This window comes from Falco rusticolus, chromosome 11, assembly GCF_015220075.1.
Source record: "Falco rusticolus isolate bFalRus1 chromosome 11, bFalRus1.pri, whole genome shotgun sequence".
In the NCBI taxonomy this organism is placed as follows: Eukaryota; Metazoa; Chordata; class Aves; order Falconiformes; family Falconidae; genus Falco; species Falco rusticolus.
In genome coordinates, this window is record NC_051197.1 from 6883084 (window position 1) to 6904523 (window position 21440).

Below are 21440 nucleotides of genomic sequence, written 5' to 3' on the forward strand. Positions count from 1 at the left end.
AAGAGATTTGTTTCACTAGAAAGACAGGGAATGGAAAATGGGAAAAATGTTCAAAGCCCTCAGGCTGCATGGTGGGGTCACAGCCTGGAGGTTAGAAGCCACAATGCTAAAGGGAATATATGATCACCAGAAAAAAAAATAATTAATTTTCTGCCTCTGAAGTTAGAGTATACTGAACAAGGCAGTCAAGAGCAGTACCTCTGAAATGCACTTTGAGCTTGGCTTGATAAAGGCACAGAGCTAATAAATAATGGATGTCTTTTCAGCTGGCTTTATGCATTTAACATGGTGTTGGTGTGCATGGTATTTCGAATGTTTCATCCATTTTTAGCCACTAAACTGTTCAAGCTGGTCACTTACCTGAGGAAGAAGAGAGAGAGACAAGAAAATAAGAGCAAAATGTTTTTCTAAAATATTCATAATGACAAGATTGAAATAAAATAAAATATTTACATAGCTGTATATATTTAGCAGCTCTGACACTGGGCCACCTCTGGGGAGGAAGGCAGCAACCAGCTGCAGAAACCAGACATTTTTGCAAAGGTACCTAAGAAAATTTACTGCTTTTGCCAGCACCATCTTTTCATAACCATGACAACACTTGAGTCCAGGCTGGTGAGCTCAGAGCAGCTATGTGGGAGAGCCCTTCAAGGAGCAGGGGATCAGACTCTCTCCCGGGCAGAGAGAGACAGATGTAAATTCAGTGGCTTCTTTAACAAGAGGAGGGTGATGTAGTAAGTCCTGGACACCACTGTTTACACTGCAAGAGCAGGGAGATGAGCCACGGGTAACCCTCAAGCTGCTGTGCCTTTAAAAGAGCCAAGGACTCTTAAAGAGAGAGGTGACAGCAGAATAGGAGAAGCCAAATATTTTGTTAGGAAGAGAGTAACCTTGACCACTGGGTACAAGTATGTCATCACTGTCAACCCCCTTCCAAGTAGGGACGGATGAGGTAAAATGTCTTCTTCTTCGTCTCCAAGAAGGTGGTACAGGAGCTGACAAAGCTCTTGGGCAGCAGGTACCCAGGCAGTGCTGCCAGGGTCTGAAGCATCACAGGGACAGTGGAGTCAGGAGACAAAGCTTGTTCCTGGCATCCATTGCAGTACGAAGTGACTGTAAGAAAGCCAGGCAGGAGCACATCCAGTGGAGATGTGCACCGCTGGCTGGGACAGCCTGTGTTGTTTGGTGCCTGATTTTATTCTGAGACCTCCTGCAGACAATGCTGTACTTCTGTCCCTTCTGACTCAGGAGGCAGTGGCTAGGCCCACGTGACAAACACAGGTGAAGAACTGGTGTCTGGCACAGGAGGCTCCCAGAAGAACTGGTACCTGTCCCACAGGCTGCATTCCCTGCAGTGATGGCAGCCTGGCAGGATGGCTGAGTTTAGACAGCTCAGGAGAGGGAAAGGCGAGCCCCCTTCTATTTTCGAGTGGTGAAAGAGGGGAGCGCCTTACCGGTGGTGCTTTCCAATGAAATGTCTAAAATTTCAGTCCCTGTTGTCTCCTTGAAAGGAGTTGTTTTAAGTCCACAGGCACCATTTACTTGGACACTGCGCTGGGTGAGGGGAGCAGGATTGTGCCCATGTACCCTGCCAAGTCAGAAGGAGCACTCTGTTCCCCAGCTTATTTCCTTGATCTCGGAGACACCAGCAATATCCAGCTGATGATGTAATGAAACTCAAACTAACGAGCTCAAACTGCCGAGAAGTGAGGCCCAAAAGGACACAGCTCTGACAGCATCCCTTGGCTACAGAGCGGCTTCATCTAGTAGCACCTCCAGATGTGCCAAGGGCAGCCTCCCTGGGGCAGAGGACGCAGCGCAGCACGGTGCTGACAACCAGTGGAGGAAGGAGGAAATGTGGCAGAAGTGACTTGGGACAATTATATCTCTCTGACTAGTGGAGGTTTAGCACCCGAGGTTTTCTCCAGTAAGTCTCTGTACAGCGCAACGTAAAGCTTATCTCCCCAGGAGAAACGAGCCCGTAAGCAGCTGCTGCTGCGCACAGCCCTGTGGGCCAGGCAACAGCGGGATTCAAAGCCCCATGGTTCAGCTGCTGCAGTGCTCCTCCGTACGGCGTGCCTGGTTCTGCCCTTTAGACCAGGCAAACCAGGAGTCACCCCAGTGCCACAGAGGCGCACAAGCCGGCTGCTGTTCACGCCGCGAGGAGGGAAGTCTCCAAAGTAGTAGTAGCCAGGAGAGGACTTGCAGCACTGGGTGCTTGTGTAGCTGATGGGTCAACTGGGCCAGAGTGAAAACCGATGTTGCTTCCCCATCCTAAATGCAGCCGCTGCTTGGATGCACAAGCCTGCAGTAAGAAAGTGACATTTGAGAGCTCTGGAAACTCAGCATCAGTGTCCATCTGTTGGACTGAAGAGTTCAGGGATTGACCTTTATTATTTTCCTCTCCAGGAATTCTTACTTTGAGATCAGTATCGCGTGGCACACAGGGAGTTACAGGTGTATGACACTGCTCTATTCTCTTAGCAACAGGGGTGGCACAAGTACCACTGGGTTTGACTTATTTAAAACTGCAGATTCCAGCACTACATCTTCTCTTGGAGGAAAGGGGAATCATATGGGGCTTGCATTGTACAAAATTGAGGGATGGGAGCTAATGCTTTAAAAAAAAAAAAAAAGTCATGAGGCCATCACCAGTCGTTTGTTATAAGCATTTTGGGGGGAAAGAACGAGCAGAGCAGAAATGAAGGGTGACAATTGGTGAACAGGTTTTGGCAGCGAGACAGCAAATAAATAGGAGGGAATGAGTCATTTCAGGAAAGCTGTGTGAGAACATTGAGTGGTTGGGTTTTTTTCCCTAGCATATATATTCAAATATGTATATATATTTATAAAATGAACATTGGGTTAGATTTATTAGTCTCCAAATCTGGAATGGTTATATTTTAAAATGTCCTTTGCAACTCACATTAGGGCATCCGGGAGGGAGACTAAATAATGCTTACAATTGACAGCTAGAAACTAGATCCCTTGAGACCTGACCTCACACTTCTGTGCCTCTGTCTCCCCACCTATAAAATGGGATTGATGCATTTTGCAAATGATGGGGTTTTCTTGAGATTAAGTTCATTTGGGGTGGGGGAACAACAGAAGAAACACACGTTCAGACTTGTATTCTAGAATATATCTGCTGAATCTGAGCAATACAGCTTTGTGCCCAGTATTTGCAAATGGGAAGCGTGTCTGAGTGCACCTGTTAATTTAGCAGAGCTTTGGTAAATTGTTTCATACTTGATTTGTGGAGCAGAAGAGGTGGCTATAATACTGCTGAGATTTCACTGATTTAAATCCTCCAAAATAGCATAGCAATTTTCTGAACATCTTCTGCAAATAAACAGCACAGCTCTTCCCTCTTCTTGGGATATTGCTCTGCTTTGGGAAGGGCCCCGATGGCAAACTGCTGTCAACTCTTGACAGTGGTGCTGAGATGGGTTTGTGTCCCAGCTTCAGGATAGCAAAGTTCCTGGCCCACTCCCCTCAAACTATGTTCTCCAGGCCAGGTATAAATATAGCATTCTCTCTCCTCCTACTGAAAAACACACCAGAAAATAGAAATGCTGTATATGTATTTGAATATCTTTGTGATTAGTAAGAGTTCTTACAGTATCTGCTCTTTTTAGATGTCTGTTAGGAGGCTCAGGGGCCATTCCTCAAAGGTCTGAACTTCCACAGCTCTGCTGGAATGAGAATTCAGCCAGGAAACCAAGCCTGGTCTCCAAACTTCTGTCTCTTCTTTTTGAAGCAAAAGCTCTGTGCAGAAATCTTGTACAGTCCCACGTCTGTGTGTTGCAGTCCCTGTAGCCACCCAGCTAAGAGGCTGTGCTGTCATTTTTCTCTGTCTTGTGATGCTTGTGCTTGTGTCTTTGCAATTCCTGCAAAATTATCCTTCATTTTAATTTGTTTTACGATTAGAAACATTTCTATTCTTAGCATCTAGCTATAACTGCTTTTTGGAAGAGCTTTTACAGTTGAGGACATTTAGTAGGTTTTATAACAGCTGCCTTCCAAATCTGTAGCTGTTGTCATGCAGATTTACTTGATGAACTGGAGACCTGTTCCTGCTCCAGGAAAGACAGGGCCCCCAGTGGCTTTAATTATGTGTTACACATTTGTAGGGGGTTAATAATTACAGTCAGCAATGGAGGACCATCCTTTCCACGTATAGAAGTTGCTACAGAAAAGGTGAAGTAAACATGCTTCACATGTTGGGGGTGAAGATGAGAAATAATTGTGGCAAGGGGATTTTCAGATAGCCAGTAGGAAAAGCTTTGCAATGGCCAAGGTTTAGCTTGGACAAGCCAGGATTGCCTAGGGGCAAAGTGGTCTCTCCGTTGTCAGGGCTTCTCCAGGCAGGTGGTTGTACTTGGCAGGAATGGTTCGAGCAGGAGTGTCTCTGCCTCCCTGCAGGAGCTTTCAGTGCCACTTCCAGATCTGTGGTCTGTGATTCTCCCAGGCCACGACTTTGTTTCTTCCTTTCCTTCATTTTTCTCCCTTTAGAGCAGCAGTTCCCGCATGCTTACTTTGGAGCTGCTGTCCCAGATATCCCACTGAGGTTCTCCATTTCTGAGCCTGAGTTTATTAGCTGAAATGTGGTGACACAGCTGGTCCCATAACTATGCTTATTGCTTGGGATTTTTTTCTTGCTTTGCAGCTTTTTGTGAATATAGTGCATATGGCTTCCCTCTCCAAGAAGCAGTGCTATTTCCAAACTTCCCTCATGTGAATACTGTGTATTTCTAAAGGCAGGATTTCTCCCTTCTACCAGCCCTGCAGTTGTGGCTTTTCCTGTCTCTTGTGCCCTTCTCTGACTGAAGATGCGCTAGAGCTAAGTCCAGTGAAGCAGGCATGAATCTGGATCCTGCATCCTGTGGGATGCAGTCACCACTAATGCTGAGCCTTTGTGCAACTAATACTTCAGGGTATCGATGCTAGCTCACTTCATGTCTGTGGCTCTTCCTGGGTTATCTGAAAGTAGTAATTTTTGTATTAGGACTAGTTTTTCAAATTGTCAGGGAAGGTCTGCCACATAGCTTTCACCTCCCACGTAGTAACATCAGTGCTGGCCTCCTCTAGCTACTCAGAGGCAGTAATTTTCTGTCATATGATACCAGGACGCAATCAGCAAGATGGAAAGGCTAGAATCAAGAGCTCTCCAGGGTACGCTGCCTTAATAGGATTTTAAGAAAACATCTGTAAGACAGGCCCCTCAGAAGCAAGCTACAGACCATGTCCTGGGAATGAGGAGCTGTTCTGCTAGTGAACTACAGGCTGCAGCCCTTCGCTGGCTGGTGAGTGCCTGTACCCTTTGTCAGCACGAGTCTGGTCCCAGCTAGAGAGGTCTTTCACTTGGTGTAACCCTGGGGAGGGAAATACGACTGCTTTTAGTACGGTCAGTGCAGCTGCCCGTTTCCTTTTTTCTCCAGCTTTGCTGTTCATCAGATCTGTTCTGAGTCTGTAATAATTTGACCTGGGCAAATGAGCTTCAGACTTGAAATGTGGCCTGACACTGTGGAGATGGTTTTGGCCTGTAACCCCAAGAAACACCAAGCTACAGCATAGTGGAGCTCTTCTGCCTTCCAGTGGTCTCTCGGCTCATGGGCACCTCGTAACCCACCCTCATGATGGTGGCTGTGTGGCTAGCTTCATCGCTAGTGTGACCGCGCTGGCTTTGGCAGAGACAGTCAATACATGTCTCTTGCCCGTGCCCTTAGCCTGAGCACGTTTTGAAATATATCTTAAATACATTTTTTTTCTGAAGGAAGGAGAGCTGAGGAGCAGCTGCCTTTGCCTACCCAGTGCTACTCTGCACTCATAGTTGGAAAGCAGCCTGGCCTCTCACAGAGGGGCTCCACTGCCGGTAGTTCTGCTGCCTGCTTGCTTTCTTGTGTCTCACCTGAGAAGCTTCACTGCCCGCACTGATTCTGTTTTGACTAGATCTGCTCATACGGGCTCTGGGGTTCTTTTCCTAACGACATAGAGGGTGATCTGGGATGGCAGAGAGGCACAGGAGGACAGTGGCTGAGGCAGCTGATGCCTCTGTTGCAATGGAAGCCGCCAGTGCTCTGTGACATTTGCTGACAGAGGGTGCAAAATTCCAGTAGTGTCAGAGGTACGTGGGTAGAAGGTGCTACACAAAAGATTCACGTCCTCTGTGGCTAATGCTTGAATGTTGTCTTAAAGCTCTGGTGACCTGCCGGCCGGATGAATTCCAGTGTGGCGATGGGACCTGTATCCATGGAGCAAAGCAGTGTGACAAGGTGCATGACTGTCCTGACAACAGTGACGAGGCAGGCTGCGTCCAAGGTAGGTACAGACCACTCTGCGCTCCTCGCGCTCCCTGGCGTAAGCCTGCAAGAGCTGCGTGGCCATTGGAAAGGGAAGAGGCCTGTGCTGCTCCTCTAGGCCATGGCAGGCTGCTTCCTGCAGGGGTTTAAGCTGTTGGCAGCGGGGTTGCTTGGGAGTGATGACTGTGCTGATCAGGCAGACTGCATGGCTTGAGAAGTTCCTCGCATGATACTCAGACTTAATGTTCATGTTCTTAATCCCATCCCATTTCTGCTAACGACACCCTCTTGAAGCTTTATGTCAGGCTTTTTGTTGTCATGAGTCTCGTCTAACTTAGTTGCTTTCCTCTCTTGCCCAACACGACAGAGTCAGCATGTGAAAGTCCCAGCAAGTTTCAGTGTAAGAGTGGAGAGTGCATTGACGGAGGCAAAGTGTGCGATTCACATAGAGACTGCAGGGACTGGTCTGACGAGCCTCTGAAAGAATGTGGTACAGTACTTGCCTTCTACGTGTTGCTCCTGTTGTAACTGCTTCCCCTCTCCTCCATCTGGTGCTCACAGCTTTGAGTGTAACCACATGTAGCTGCTAATGCTATTTCTCACTCTTCTCCTCTTTCCTTGCCTTTATTCTCTCATCACCCTTCATATGAATATAATTAGTAGCCTAATCTGATCATCTGTACGTTTGAACTGTGCCCTTCTCAGCTCAGCTTTTATTCTTGGAGGGGGATATATGAACTGAGCACGGGACTAGGAACCAGGAATTCCCCCTCTCCCCAGCTACTCATGTCCTCCACAGCACAGACCAGTTTATTTAGCCTCATTGCCCAAATTATCTTTCAATTGTAAGATGATGATAGCATCATAAAAATTTTGTATTGGGAACATGCTTTGAAGGTGTAAACACAGAGGGTGGCAGCAATCACCGAGAGATTACTTCAGCCATTTCTGGGGTTGAAATCTTGCTGCTGCTTCCCTTAGAATGACAGCAGGTTGCTCTCTGACAGCGTCCTGCCAGCTCTGGGCTAGCGAGCATGCACAAGTCATGAGAGCCGGGTCTGCACCGGGACTGTCAGGGTCAGCAGAAGGGAAAGCCCGGGCCAGAGAGCTGCGCCGCTCTCCCTAGGGCAGCCCCTCTCCCACCTCTCCCAGCAGGCATTGTGGGCACCCGCCCCAAACCGGAGCATTACTCAAACACAGTTGGTTTTTTCCCCAGTGCAGAAGTGCCTCGGGCAAGCATCCTTTTCCATGACATCATGGAGCACCAGTAGCGTGGAGCTCAGTGCCTGCCTCTTAGATAACTCACATTCAGGAAGAACTGTCGGTCTCTCCTTCTGTATGAAGACAAGAAGCGTGTGTGCACGCCTAGCGAGGATGCCTTTAACTTGTGCTTTCAGTATACCCTTGCTTGCTTCCACACTAATCCCCATCTCCCTGTTTTTCTGAGTGGGTGTTGCAACTTGTCTGTCTGTGGAGGTCTCCTAACAACGCTGGCAGCCCAGTTTGTCTTAGGAGACTGGGCAGTGACACGGCACAGCTGGGCTTGATGCTTAACCTTACAGTGATGCCGTGGCTGACTTGGTGCAGGCCCAGGCGGGCAGCGAAGTGTTGTTTGAGTTAGGAAGCTGAGCAGAGAATAACCCCCAAGGAAACACGTTTCTTTAAGAGTGCAGAATGATGTGGATTGCTGCGAACGTAATGCCCACGCACAAGTAATCCATGCAGAAGGCAGGAGGTGCAGGGCATGTTCCTCATCTTGGTGTGTCTGTCTAGCTGTGTGCTAGACACTGCAGTGCCCTCCAAGATTCCCCCAAAAAAGCATGGCAGAAGACAGAACATCACTTGTCTTATTTTAGGCGGGCAGTGAACATACTGCCGAAGTCTGGGTAATGGGCAGCAGCTGCCCAGCAGAAAGAGAACAGGCTAACAGTTACTAACGTGCCTGGCTCCTCCTCAGCTGCTATTGAGAAGTGCAGCAAGTGAACCAGCACTTGACTTACAGTCTCTAAATCCATTCCGCAAAGCACTTTTGAAACCATTGGACTCATCTGAGGTGAGGGTTTGCTTGTTAGCTGCAACAGCCTTTGTAGTGTTTTGCAGAGAGCAGTTGTGCATGTTTGTGACCCAGTTTGCTAGAGGCCTCTGCACGTTCGGAACCGGTGATACTATTAATAAACATCACTGAACAGTGACAACGCACAGTGCAATTCTGTGGACACCTTGTTGGAGCCTAGTGAACCTGCTTTATTAATAATGTATTGACATCTATGGGTATGTGTCTTTGATAGGAAGGCGAAAGCATCCCAGAGCTGAGATGGGATTCCTTCTGGCATGGTATTTTCCTAGTCTCACTGACTTAACTGGCTTGTGGTTGTTTTTGTTTTCTTCCAAGAGCACTGGTTTAATGGCTCTGCTGTACTGCTCACCTGCAGTGTGCAAGGAAGCAATTAGTAAAAGATAAATGAAAAATTTGCCTTTTAATTCCATTATAGATTGAAGCAAATCAGTTTCACTTGTTCTAGTGAGCCCACTATCCCTGAAATCCCACAGCTTCTGTTCTGCTGAACTCCCTGTTCAGCAGTCTTACTTAGAGGACTTTCTCTCACCTTGTGTAGGTTAATTACAACAAGAAACAGGAAAGTAGCTTTCCTCAGCCTCTCATTCAGTTCTAGTTACAAGGATCCATTTAGTCTGTTTTTCATTTCAGCACTTGAAAGCAGGATCAGAGCGATGGCCTTGGATTAAACAGGGATCCAGGAGAGGATGGGGGCTGTTGCTTCATAAATTGCACACTTGGGCTGATGCAGGCTGCCAGCAGAGACTGTCACGTGGGATCCGTTTGTGGGAGGACCGTATCTCAGTGCTAATGGAGATTCTCGGACAGACTGTGCTTTGGTGTTTTCTGGAATTTTCACATAGATGGTTCCTTGGAACTAGATGGGAAAATAGTACAGTATTTCAAAATAGCTGGCCCCTGAGAGATGAGACTCCCCCAGCATGAATTATTAAAGCTCAGAGAGACTGTTCAGAAAAGTCAACATGAACCAGCGCATAGGGAAGGAGGAGTCTCCTGGAGAGAGCCCTTAGGTCCCTTGAAGTTTCTCACATGTGGCAGAACATGCTCAGAGCAGCAGCTCTCTGATGGGATGAGATGCAGAGATTCACATACGCCGTGTCCCCAGGGCTCCCTGTTCATTTAGCCACTAGCTTTCAGTCCAAACAATCCTACAGTGTTGGTTTGGAATAATAAAGTGCAAGAAAGTGATATGGTGGTGGCTTCCTATCTGTGAAGTCACTTATGGTCTCTGCGGCCAGCTTCTGGCTACCAAAAGCTGATGTGGGGGAAAAAATTCTGAGGACATCTCTTTAATTTTATTCAATCTTATGACTGAAAGCCCTGCTTTGTCATGGATAATCTGTATACCCCTTCCAGGTATTAATGAATGCTCTATGAACAACGGTGGTTGCTCACACATATGCAAAGACTTGAAGATTGGTTACGAATGTGAATGCCCGCCCGGATACAAGCTTCTGGATAAAAAAACGTGTGGAGGTAATTTACATGCAAACAGCAGTCCCTTGTGTTTCACCATACAGAGACGTGATTATATTCACTTCAGCATTGCTCCATCACAGATGGTTTGATTTCAAGTTATTGATGGGTTTCAAACACTCTTTTCAGACATAGATGAATGTGAGAATCCAGACGCTTGTAGCCAGATCTGCATTAATTACAAGGGAGACTACAAATGCGAGTGCTACGAGGGATATGAGATGGACACCCTGTCCAAGAACTGCAAAGCTGTAGGTAAGACACCACCACAGGCACTTCAGCGCTGCTTGCTCAACATCACAACTCTGATAAGAAAACATGCTTGCAGGGCTGAGGCCAGGGGGACAGAAACAAAAGGAAACTAGCAAAGCAAGCAAGCGAAGACATCTCATTTGGAGCAGCACGGAACTGGTGCAGTGATAGCAGATGCGTCTCTAGGCAAGAACTACTGATCACGCAGATCAGAATATTTTAACAGTGTACAGAGCAAGATTACAGTCACTAGTTGGCTGTTTGAAGCTGAAACTAGAAAAGAAAGTCTCTTGACAGGTGTTTTTAAAAACAGTGCAGCAAAAACATTTAGTGGTAGAAGTAACAAAAGGAAGAAAACATCCTGATTAAAACATGGTAGGTTAGCCACCTCTCCACCCTCCCACGCAGATACCAACATGAACAGCAGCAGTTTGCTCGACCTTATTGTAAGATGAAGGTTAATGTCAGAGGCACAGAAAGTTGAACTGTGCAAGGCTGAGCATTAGGCGGCCAGGGGTTTCTTTAATGGACATAGTGGGTCTCTTGGGGAAGGACGAGTTACCTGCAACACAGAATTGCTTCTCCAGTGTTATCCTGCGCATCCACATGGCCTCTTTCTTCTCAGGTTCTATATGGTATGCACAGTGTCCTGCTGTCCTCATAAAGACTGTTGGTCTCACACCTGCAGTGAGTTAGGACTGACCCGAATCCTGGGACACTGATCTGCTTGTTCATCAGAAAATTCTCTTGTGCTCCAGAGTCTGTGCTGGGAGCCCTGCAGCACAGTGTGTTCCAGAGCTAGAACCTTATTCCCAGCTCTTTCCTTTCAGTATCATGTTCCTCAATACCCTTCTGTCCTTCCCAATGGAAAGACCCTCTTCGCTAGTACCTTCTACTGGCCACTGTTGGAGACAAACCAGTCTAACCCACTAAAACTCGTTCTGAGCGTCCCATCCTGTCCCTGCCTCAGACAGGAAGGTGCCCAAAAAGCAAACTAAAGCTTTAGCTGTTTGACTCAGAGCTGATTTTAGTGACACTTAAGAACACAGAGAATCACATGCTGTGCTACCTGCAAAGGGCAAGGACAGGCACCTCTTGGTCTGAGCCTAGAGACACAGGTGTCTGCCTCCTCCCGTAGGAAACCGGCCTCCACAGGGCCCACAGCGAGTAACTGTGGAGACCAAGTTGGTGCCTGTGGTCTTCTAAGCAAAATAACTGTGTGGTTTCTATGTGTCCCGGTCTACTTTATGCTGCTTGAGAGGCACTGGCCTGAGAACATGACTGCAGTAGCAGTATCGCCAGCACCCAGGCTGCAGGCTCTGGCCCTGCAAACAGAGATGTGAACTGCCTGAGCCCGAGTGCTCAAGTGGACTGTGAGAGCTCTGCATGTATGTGACAGTCTGAAACTCCTCCCTGGCAACCAGTCCTGGCTTTGCTGGATTCAGTGTGGTTTTATCATGCCTCAAGTCTGGCTGCCTCCCTTCCCTCCAGCCAGCCCAGAGGGCTGTCTCTTCCCTGTCCTGGTCACGAGTCACCAAAATCCGGCCCGTGTATTTTGTATCTAAAATGTGTAACTGGAGGTGAGGACATTCCCCGGAGTTTTGCTTGTGGCTTAGTGGAATAGGGAGACCAGCAGCCAGTGTGCATCTGGCGACCACAGCGGTGCTGCGGTCCTCCCTGTCCGCATGTGACAGCGCTGCCTCTGGGAGCGGTTTACACTTGCTTCTGGTGCGGTGTAAAGCTCCCTTGCAAAGCAGAACTAGCAGCAACTGATGGCTCTGTTGTTGTCTGAGAAATGAAAGCTGAATCCAGCCCTTGGGTCAGCTGCTAAAATGACAAATGCGCTGATTTTCTGTGGTAGGCAAGAGTCCGTACCTGATTTTCACCAATCGCCATGAGGTTCGTAAGATAGACCTGGTGAAAAGGGACTACTCTCGCATCATTCCCATGCTGAAGAACGTCGTGGCGCTGGATGTGGAGGTGTCAACAAACAGAATATATTGGTGTGATTTGTTCTACCGAAAAATCTACAGGTAGGGGGCAAGAAAGGGGGTGTGTTTGATGTCTTTCCAAAGCTGTGGCTCAACCTGTACCCCATAAGGACAGTCTGTAGAGAGGAGCGCAGGGGACAGCGAACCTGAGGGCTTTCCTTCCCTGACTGGATTACCTGTTGTGCCCCAGACTTTGTAAGCTTTTTTAGGAATTGGTAAATCAGGGGCTTGTGCAGTTACCTGCTTTGATAATACAGGAAGGCTTTTCGTCAATAATAGATGCTGCTGCATTTGGGTTTTTTATACTGATTATACTTAGACTCGTTTACTGAGTCATAATAATGATTCACACTAAATCATCATCAGCGTTGCTGAGCGATGCTTAGCGAGACTGCTGCTGCGTTGTGTGCTTGCTGCACATAAATCAAGAAAGGACTTGGCATCTGAAAGCACAAAGGAGGCAAATGGTGGGTGGGAGCAAGGAGGTAGCAACACAGATACCCACTGGAGTAGCTGCCCACTGTCATCTCTGGTAGACTGGATTTCAATTCACAGCACTTGACCACGGTACACGTTCTGTGATTCTCATTCTCCCTTCTCCTTCAGCTGTTTTTATGGCATCCATCGCAGCATGTACTGGGGCTTGTGAGTGTGCCCGGTCAAAAATACATTTAATTTATGCGCTGAAAATCCCCCATGTATATTCTGATTTGCATAGCTATTGCACCCTATTGCAGCTTCTACAGTGATTTGTTCTGGGTTTTAGCTAATGATCAGGCAAAGGTTGATTAGTTTCAGTGTGTGGGAGCCAAGCCAAGGTTTCTGCAGGCTGTGGTGGCTCCCGTGCCATCGGCAGGGAGGTTTGCCCAGGCTGGGCTGAGTGTTAAGCTGCTTTCACTGCAGGCACAGGCAGGAGTAGGTAAGGGCTTCGTGTTCATGCACAGAGAAGTACTCAAGACACACGGCTCCTTCTGCAGCTCTCTGACAGTGAGTGCCCTGGGATGCTGGGGATACAGTTTCATATCCTGAACACGGCTATACCAAGCCTTTTGCTTCTTCCAAACAGCAGAAGTTTTCTCTTTCTTAGTCCTGCTTCCATTAGCTTTGTTACAAGTCCCACTTTTTCTGCAGACTGAGCTGTGCAAAACTTTCTGCTGTTGTATAACTTTTTAGGATGTACCGAGTTATTCTATGAGCCAGACTAAGCTCTTGGAAACGCCTATGCAAACTCAGAGTAACTCCATCTCAGTCCATGCATTGCAACAGATATTGATGCAGGGGCAAAAGACCAGAATCAGCCTGTGTGCTTGTAGGGGCCACATTGAGTTATTTATGAAACATCATGTAGAGTTTGCTGCCTTTCATTAGCATTTTGAAAGATTTTGAGGCTGCCACTGATATTTAGTGAACATTTTCTTTGTATCTAACGAGATCACTTGCCAAATTAGTACAGCTCCATGAATTCCTTTGATGAATCATGATTAGTTACACAGGTCCTAATTCTGCAATACATTTAAGCACATTTATTTGCATACTGAGTTCAACTCTGTTCAGCAGAGCACTGGAGATTATATTTCTGATGTCCATAAATCCCATGAAGCGATGCTATTGAAGTTAACATGCCTGAAGTCAAATGTTTTGCTGAATTGTGCAGTTATAGCAGGAAGCAGGTAGCAAAATAAAATGACAGTTCCCTCTTCCGGAAATGCCTGCCATCCAGATACAGGGAAATAAGAGCAAGTTGTAGGAGAAAGTGGAAGGTTGCAGCCATAAGGGTTTCTATGTCAATCATGCTGCCACACGTGCACTTTCTTTCTGTGGGGATGCAGTGGTGCTGCCTGGCATTCAGCTGGCTGCATTCCAACCCCACGCACATGTGTGCAGCCCTCCCTGTGCCGTGTGCCAGTCCAGTGACCAGCCCTGTCTTTGCAGTGCCTACATTGACAAAGCGAGTGACACAGCTGAGCAGGTGATTCTGATAGACAGCCAGCTGAACTCTCCTGAAGGACTGGCAATAGACTGGGTTCATAAGAATATCTACTGGACGGATTCTGGAAACAAGACCATCTCGGTGGCCACTGCAGATGGAAGCAGGAGGAGGACACTTTTCAACAGTGACCTCAGCGAGCCAAGAGCCATTGCTGTTGATCCTACACGGAGGTAGGTGTAAAGACCACAAACACTTCCCTTTGCCAACAGAGATGTTCCAGTCATCTTTGTCTCTCTTACGAACTTGTGGGTGGTTCTCATCAAGACTTGAGATACCTTTCAGGATAGATAGATCCATTGAACTTAAATGGGACTGCTGAGATGGTTCAACTGTTTGCAAGGCCGCTGCTGTTAAAGTTCTGAAAGGAATGCTCAGGCCGTGTGTTCAGTGGGCCTGAGCTGGTCCAGGCATATAGGTTGTTCTGGGAACCGAGGTCGCCTGTTGGATATGTATGGGCCGCTTGGATAAGCGAAGTCCACGTACCTAGCAGACACACCAGGAGATAGTTTGCATGGGGTTACTAAGGTGAGATTTTGCATTCTGGTGCACGTTTTGTGGCAGAGTACCCCATGGGACAGTACGTGGCTCCTCTGGGTGCGTATCAGAGTTAACTGAAGTGGCTGAGGGGCTTTGCTATACTAAGGCGAGAAAAAGGCACCTCCTACTCTAATTAGTAGTGCAGATTGCTTAGCCTCGAGTCCAATTTACTGTTTTCTTTCAGGTTCATGTACTGGTCTGACTGGGGAGACAAAGCTAAGATTGAGAAAGCTGGCCTGAATGGCGTGGGGCGGCAAGTGCTAGTGACTGACAACATTGAGTGGCCAAATGGCATCACACTCGGTAAGTGCCCAGGTTAAAGCTACAGCATCCACTGTGACTGATGTAAATTTATTTTTATCGTTAACTAAATTGTAAATGCGCAAAGGCACCTGCATACAAAAAGCCTCCGTCACTTACTGCTCACCAGCACAAGCAATTTGATTTCAGTAGCAAGCACAGGCAGTAAGTCTTGCCACAGTCAGAACTTCATACTGCAGCAGCTTTGAGTTGCTTTTAGGTATGCCCGAAAGCACAGGGAAATTCTGGGGGAGGATGCAGAGCTGCAGCAACCCTCTGGAAGTCCAGGAAGCATCAGAGAGTCCTTGATGCCGGTGTCTGAACCTGGACCTGTCTCAGGATACTTCATTGGGCTGATCAATGCACGGTACGTCAAGGAATGAGACACAGCCTGCCCAGCTGCTCCGGGAGGGGGTAGCAAGATGGAAACCATCTTGGCTCATATCCTGCATCCTGCAGGCCCAGAGAGGGCTGTGGTCCTCCTCGCTGCCACACCAAATTGCAGGAGCAGGAAGGAGGTTTCCTGCCCTCAGGGAGCAGCAGGGGACACCCTCCTCGGGAGTTACAGCTGTATCTGCTCTAACGCCCTGCAGATGGGAGGTTCTCTGGTGGGTTTTATATGTGAAAATTCTGGCCCTGACAAGGACATAGGAGAAAATCCTGCTACCATTGCATAGTGTTGAAGTGCTACTGCTGTGAACAAATAATGTTATCCTTTAGTAATTAAGAAACTAATTAATGACTTGTTTAATTACAGAATTTGTTTTGTGTTGGCACTCATCCACTTGCATTCTGTTCAGTGAATCTCATCCAAAATGAGATAACTTACTCCAGGAAGAGAAAGTCAGTGCTTAGCGTTCTAAATAACATTGGATCCTTCCCTTCCACTTGCCTGCACCCCCGCAAAACCTGGCCAGCAGCACAAGAAGGGTTTCTGGACCCAGGATTCTTCTTCGCTGAAAATGTGTAGATCACACAGCTCCTTCAGAGAGGTGTTTCATTTGAATCACAGTTGTTGTTCTCCAGCAAAAGGCCCAGGACTGAATAGCCTTGACAGGGATGAAGCTTCTCGCACAGGCACTGATGGAGTGATTCTGGGAAGCCCAAACTGCTGCTGGCCTGCTCCTCCTGGTAACAAAAAAACCTCATCGTACAAAGCTGTCAGTCAGGCGTTCCCCCCCCACACACACACACACAGAATGTTCTTCCTTTTTAATCTTATTTTATAGGGTCTTATCCCAGCATATCTGGGCACTGATTCAAAATTAGAACTAGTGTAAAAGGGGGCCAATAATAAAGAGATTAGTCATGCTGCCAGCAGGAAAAACATGCTGGGCAAGAGAAAAAGAGTTGCAGGAGCTGTGTGTAATTTTGCTTCATTGTGTTTCACTTCTCAGATTTGCTGAATCAGCGTCTGTACTGGGTAGACTCCAAATTGCATTCGCTGTCCTGCATTGATTTCAATGGCAGCAACAGAAAAGTTCTGATCTCTTCTGTTGATGATCTGAGCCATCCTTTCGGCTTAGCAGTGTTTGAGGTAAGAGTCAAAAACGGATGCAGAACAGACTGGAGACTGCAAGAGGTCTCAGAGCTCTTTTTGATTAAAAGCTCTGCCTTTTGCATAGCACGGAAAGCTCAGCGAGGGCGTTCGCTGCTATAGAAACCGATTAACCTGGTGTGGGTTCAGCAGGGAAAATTGTTTTCTAAAGCCCTTTAGTCAGGAGCAGTGCACTGTCTCGTGCTTTTACCTTATGTACCAGTGCAGCCATGCGGCTCTGGTGGTGCCCAGCATAACACCTCCCACAGAACTGGAAAACGGGTAATGGGTTTTCCTTGTTTTGAATTAAGCCAACTGCCCAAAGGCCAAAACCATTATCAAGGGAAGGGAGAAGCCACTTACCGTGATCAGCAGGCGGAACTGCCCGAGTGACACTTCAGGATGTCTCTTTATCTTTTGAAAGTCAGACCTTGAGGGGAGCTGCCGGGACTCAGCCAGCCTCTCAGCCTGCAGCTGAGCACTCTGCTGCACTCAGCAGCTTCATTTCGTACCATCTTTGCATAGCTGTGTTGCATTTTCTGGTGCCAACAGAACCCTCAGGAGAGGAAGGCCCCTTAAATTTTGGTGCATTGGCTAGTTGTTTCTGTTGCCTCTCCCAGCACCTGCAGAAGCACCCTCAGCGACTTTTTCACCTGTCTCAGGAGTCAAGGCTTCAGCTGGGAATAGCTGTGGCAGCAAGGCACCGGCAGGACTCCCCCTGCAGTCGGTGTGTACCACGGCATTGCTGAGGCTGGGGACTTGGCAGTACAAAGGTGCTTGTTCACCCAGTTCTGAAAGGGTCGGATAATTCTCTTTCAGGCTGAACTGCTCCAGTTATGACACACGTCAGAGAAACTTCCCTGTCCCCAGAATTACAGCTCTGATCCTACAAAGACATAAGGCTATTTTCACAAAGGCTTCAAACTCGTACTTGAGTATGTTCCATTGAAAACCCAATTAGTCTTATAGATTCAGTACTCACGTACCATTCAGTGTCACGCTGCAGCCTTACTAAAAGCAGTGCAGTAATTCATTAAATAGTACAGTTCGGACCCTCAGCTGTCATGAAGGAAGAACTAAGGCCAGCTGAGATCTGCAGAAATTACTATTTAAATGGGCATCCACGTTTCTGCCATTAGTTTTTACACAGCTACCCAGCGGCAGGGCCCAGGGCTAACAGCTTCCTTGCAGTTTGTTTCTCATGCTTAAGATCTAAAAAGACGTGTTCAAAACTGTGTTCCTCATCCGAGCTCAGGAGTACTCCAGGGGTGTGGAAGACATAATTCAAATCCCTCCTTTGCCTGGGTGGAAGCAGAGAGACAATCCAGCTCTTCTGCTCTTCCTCCCCTGTTAGAGGATTTCCAAGCGTCACTAGCCTGGGGCAGCAAAGTCTTCTCTTTTGTAGCTAAGCTCCTTTCTGTGATTATTTTAAAGCTTATGGGAACAAAAGCTTCAAATTTGGCACCTCGCTCTAGGTAAGCTATAGCAGAGAAAGGTGTCTGGCTGGCTCCCTGACAAGGTATGTGTCAGACTCCTTTCTTTTCTCTTCATTTCACTTAACTAGGTTGGCTTTTGACTCAGCAAAACCCTTATTCCTCCCATGCAACGTGTGTGATATCAAGACATCTAACTTTGGGCCCGAGTTTCCCCAAGACATGGCTGCTTTTTAGTTTTATCCTCATCAGCAGTGTTTGGAAGGATGTCTTGGGTTATTTCACCTCTGTACAGCCTTCCTTATCTGAGTGGCTGGTTAGAAAAACAGACAGCCCTTTTGCTTTTGATAATTTGCCCTTGTTGTCCAGCAGTGTGACTTTCCTCACTGAACTACATGTGGTTTTCAGCAGGCAGCAGCATGCATAGCTGACTGAGCAACGATGACCGGTAACTGCAGTTCCTGTGTACCTCTTTGACCAGTTATTTTGCTTCTTCAATCATAGTATGCCAGGCAAATGACATTAATAAATAGATACTCATCTTCCAGGTGTGCTCTAGGTACTGGCCTCTCCGTAGATACCTGTTTAATGCAGGTCTTATTTTTGGAAAGGAGAAATAATCAGCAGAGATAACAAAAGTTTCTAGTGTGGTCCTTTGGTTCTGCTTATGATCCACCCAGTCTTTAAAAAAAAATAAATTTTTAAAAAAAATGGTTCAGAAACAGAATGGATGCTACTCTTCTGCACTTAACCAAATTTCTGCTTCTCGGTCTCATAGCTACTCAGAATTACTAAACCCTTTAGAAGCGTGTAAGATTGCTGTGCTTTTGAACATTAGGAATGATAGTGTCCAAAAAAAGGAAAAAAGTAGGAACGCAGTGCATTGACTTTGCAGCTACTGGAATTTAATCCAACTTGAGCTGGATTTGAGCAGGGCCAGGTCAGAAATTCTGTGCATTTCCTGCAGGACAGAGTGTTCTGGACTGACCTGGAGAACGAAGCAATCTTCAGCGCAAACAGGCTGAATGGCTTGGACATCTCCATTTTGGCAGAAAATCTCAATAATCCTCATGACATCGTGGTATTTCATGAACTAAAGCAGCCCAAAGGTAAGATGTCCTCAGGGTGTCATGGCCCTAAACCGAGCTTATTTGAGCTAGTAAATGAAATGCTTCCTGATGGTTCTTGATGAGAGAGAACACACAGGTAATAAAGTGGAATCAATGCCTACTGTTTGAAGTTCCTGCATAATTAATTCAGTAGCAACACTTACTGAAAGCCTGCAATTTAATAGCTAATTAGCATCTTTGATAACAGTGAGTTACTCTCGTCACTGTGATGCTTGCCATTTGTTTTGTATTTGGGCAGTTTTTATAGTAGTGTGTAAGGTTTCACTCCAAACTGTAAAGATGCTAAGCAGCCCGATTAATGGAGGTACAGCATGCAAGAGCATCTTCTTAGAGGACCTGATATTTATTATTAGTAGTTCTTGGCAAAGAACTAATTTAAAAAACAACTTGTCTTTTCTTCTGTCCTCGGGTAGCTCCAGATTCCTGCGAGCTCAGCCCCCAGCCAAACGGAGGCTGTGAGTATTTGTGTCTTCCTGCACCTCAGATCTCTCCCCATTCTCCCAAGTATACATGTGCCTGTCCTGACAACATGTGGCTGGGTCCTGACATGAAAAAATGCTACAAAGGTAAACACAATCACATCAGTGTTTCACTATTCCAACAAAACCATACGTACAGTGGATACATTTCCTGAGGGCGGAACATAAACGCTAGCTTTTGTATTCCACTAGTTGCTGCCTTCTGAACGCAGCACTGTGGTGTCCTTTATTGAAAGCATGCTTATTTTTGAAAGCATAACCAGAAATGGAGCAGAAAGGGGGAAAAGGGAGTAAGGCCCAGCACTGGAAGTGTGAACAGTCAATAGGCCATTAAAACTTGCCACATTATTGCCCTACAGTTACTGGATCTGGAGAGGCACACTCATTGCTGATAGTATCCTGAAGAGATGAGTGGTTTCAATGTAGTTTTCCCTAACATGCAAATAGTTCCTGCTACAAATTCAGTATCCTCTGCGGTACTGAAAAAACACACAAGTTTTTGAACTTCTTAACTACCTTCCATCCAGAGTGTTTTATTACTATTAATAAATTAAGCTTGACTTCTCCAAATTATTTCTGTAGCTTTAGGCAGAGAACTATTGAGATAGTCTGACTACCTGGTAAATAGAATTGGAATTTGGTTTCTACTTGTAACCATTCAACATCATCCTCCCCCGATTTACATCACCATTTATGATTTGCTTTGTGTACTTTAAACAAATTTCACTGTTGCTCTTGCTTTTCAGATTTTCCAACTACTTCAACTACCGTACTAGTTTCTACAACCATAGCATCCCGTACTGCTGGTACCACAACCATTGCAACTGTACTTGGCAGTGCCAGCAACACTACTGAAGTCGTCCCCAAAGCTGTATCAGAAGCTACAATTACCACCCCGAGTTTTCATTTACCTTCCACCACATCCATCCTGATAGATTCTGAGATGACCACTGGAAACAGCAATTTATCACAGCACTGTAAGTGAATTACCTTCCTCTCTCCTTTTTCTGTATGTACTGTATCACAAACACTCATGCACTGGTGGGGCAGCTGACCTAACAGCTGAGTTACGAACAGGTCAGATGCAGGCATGTCCTGTTGCACAGCAGGAGACACAGAATCATTTAGGTTGGACAAGACCTTTGAGATTATCAAGTGCAGCTGTTAACGCAGGGCTGCCATGTCCATCACTACATCAGGTACGCTTTCTGCAGACATAACAGACGTGTTACGATAGCTGATGTGATTCTAGTCACTCAGGATGTTGAGGAACTTATGTCAGGTCTTCGTCCAACATACATGAAATGGACCCTAGAGATAAGGCCCTGAGAGTTCACACAAGTCCATGCCTTGGGCCTCTAACACTAGTTCATCCCAGCTTCAGTGCTGTCGGTAGTACTGCATACCATAGGATGGATGATTCTACAGGTGCTTCACCTATTTTAGTTGTTTAATGATTAATGTGATCCAGCAGAAGTTGTTGGTGAAAAATGCCTCCTGTCCAGCTTTAGCCCTGCTGGACGTTTGGAATCGCTGTGGCCCCAAACAAGCTGCATCTGTTCTCCATGGCTGTGCTCTGCACATTAACGTGGCCTGATCTGTGACTTACGTGGGAAGTTGCACTGCATATCAGGAAAGTATCCCAACAGAGAGCGCTAACAGGCTCTCCTCAAGTTCACCCTGTGTGAGTGAGTAATGGAACACCACCCTACCCTCTAGTGCTAACAGGTAGTCCCTTCAGATCATACTGCCAAGGTAAAGCAGAAAAGCTGAACTGCCTTTCAGAAAAAAAAAAAAAAAAAAATCTAGTCCAGAGAGAAGACCTTATTCTTCAGGACTGTCACCATTCAAGACCTCAAACGGATCTACATTGCTTTAAAAACAGTAAAATACTTTTTTTCCCATAAATGTTTCAGTGAGCAGAATAGGCAGTTTC

The 21440-nt window shown here is 46.6% G+C and overlaps 1 protein-coding gene and 1 long non-coding RNA gene across 3 annotated transcripts in view; one reads left to right on the forward strand and one right to left on the reverse strand.

The window, feature by feature from the left end:
* LRP8 (LDL receptor related protein 8) overlaps positions 1 to 21440 on the forward strand; it is a 194220-nt gene that overhangs the window by 167725 nt on the left and 5055 nt on the right. Inside the window, exons 6-16 of one of the 2 annotated variants that reach the window (XM_037404533.1) lie at positions 6199 to 6321; positions 6670 to 6792; positions 9736 to 9855; positions 9985 to 10110; positions 11969 to 12140; positions 14031 to 14258; positions 14810 to 14928; positions 16323 to 16462; positions 18863 to 19004; positions 19439 to 19591; positions 20251 to 20481. In XM_037404533.1, coding sequence (XP_037260430.1) covers positions 6199 to 6321; positions 6670 to 6792; positions 9736 to 9855; positions 9985 to 10110; positions 11969 to 12140; positions 14031 to 14258; positions 14810 to 14928; positions 16323 to 16462; positions 18863 to 19004; positions 19439 to 19591; positions 20251 to 20481 — 1677 coding nt within the window. The remainder of the gene's footprint in view (positions 1 to 6198; positions 6322 to 6669; positions 6793 to 9735; positions 9856 to 9984; positions 10111 to 11968; positions 12141 to 14030; positions 14259 to 14809; positions 14929 to 16322; positions 16463 to 18862; positions 19005 to 19438; positions 19592 to 20250; positions 20482 to 21440) is intronic. The other variant, XM_037404534.1, reaches the window with a different exon arrangement.
* The window catches only part of LOC119155658, a 34951-nt gene continuing 30107 nt past the window's right edge, over positions 16597 to 21440 (reverse strand). The window contains exon 3 of the long non-coding RNA XR_005106786.1: positions 16597 to 17348. This is a non-coding gene — a long non-coding RNA (uncharacterized LOC119155658). The remainder of the gene's footprint in view (positions 17349 to 21440) is intronic.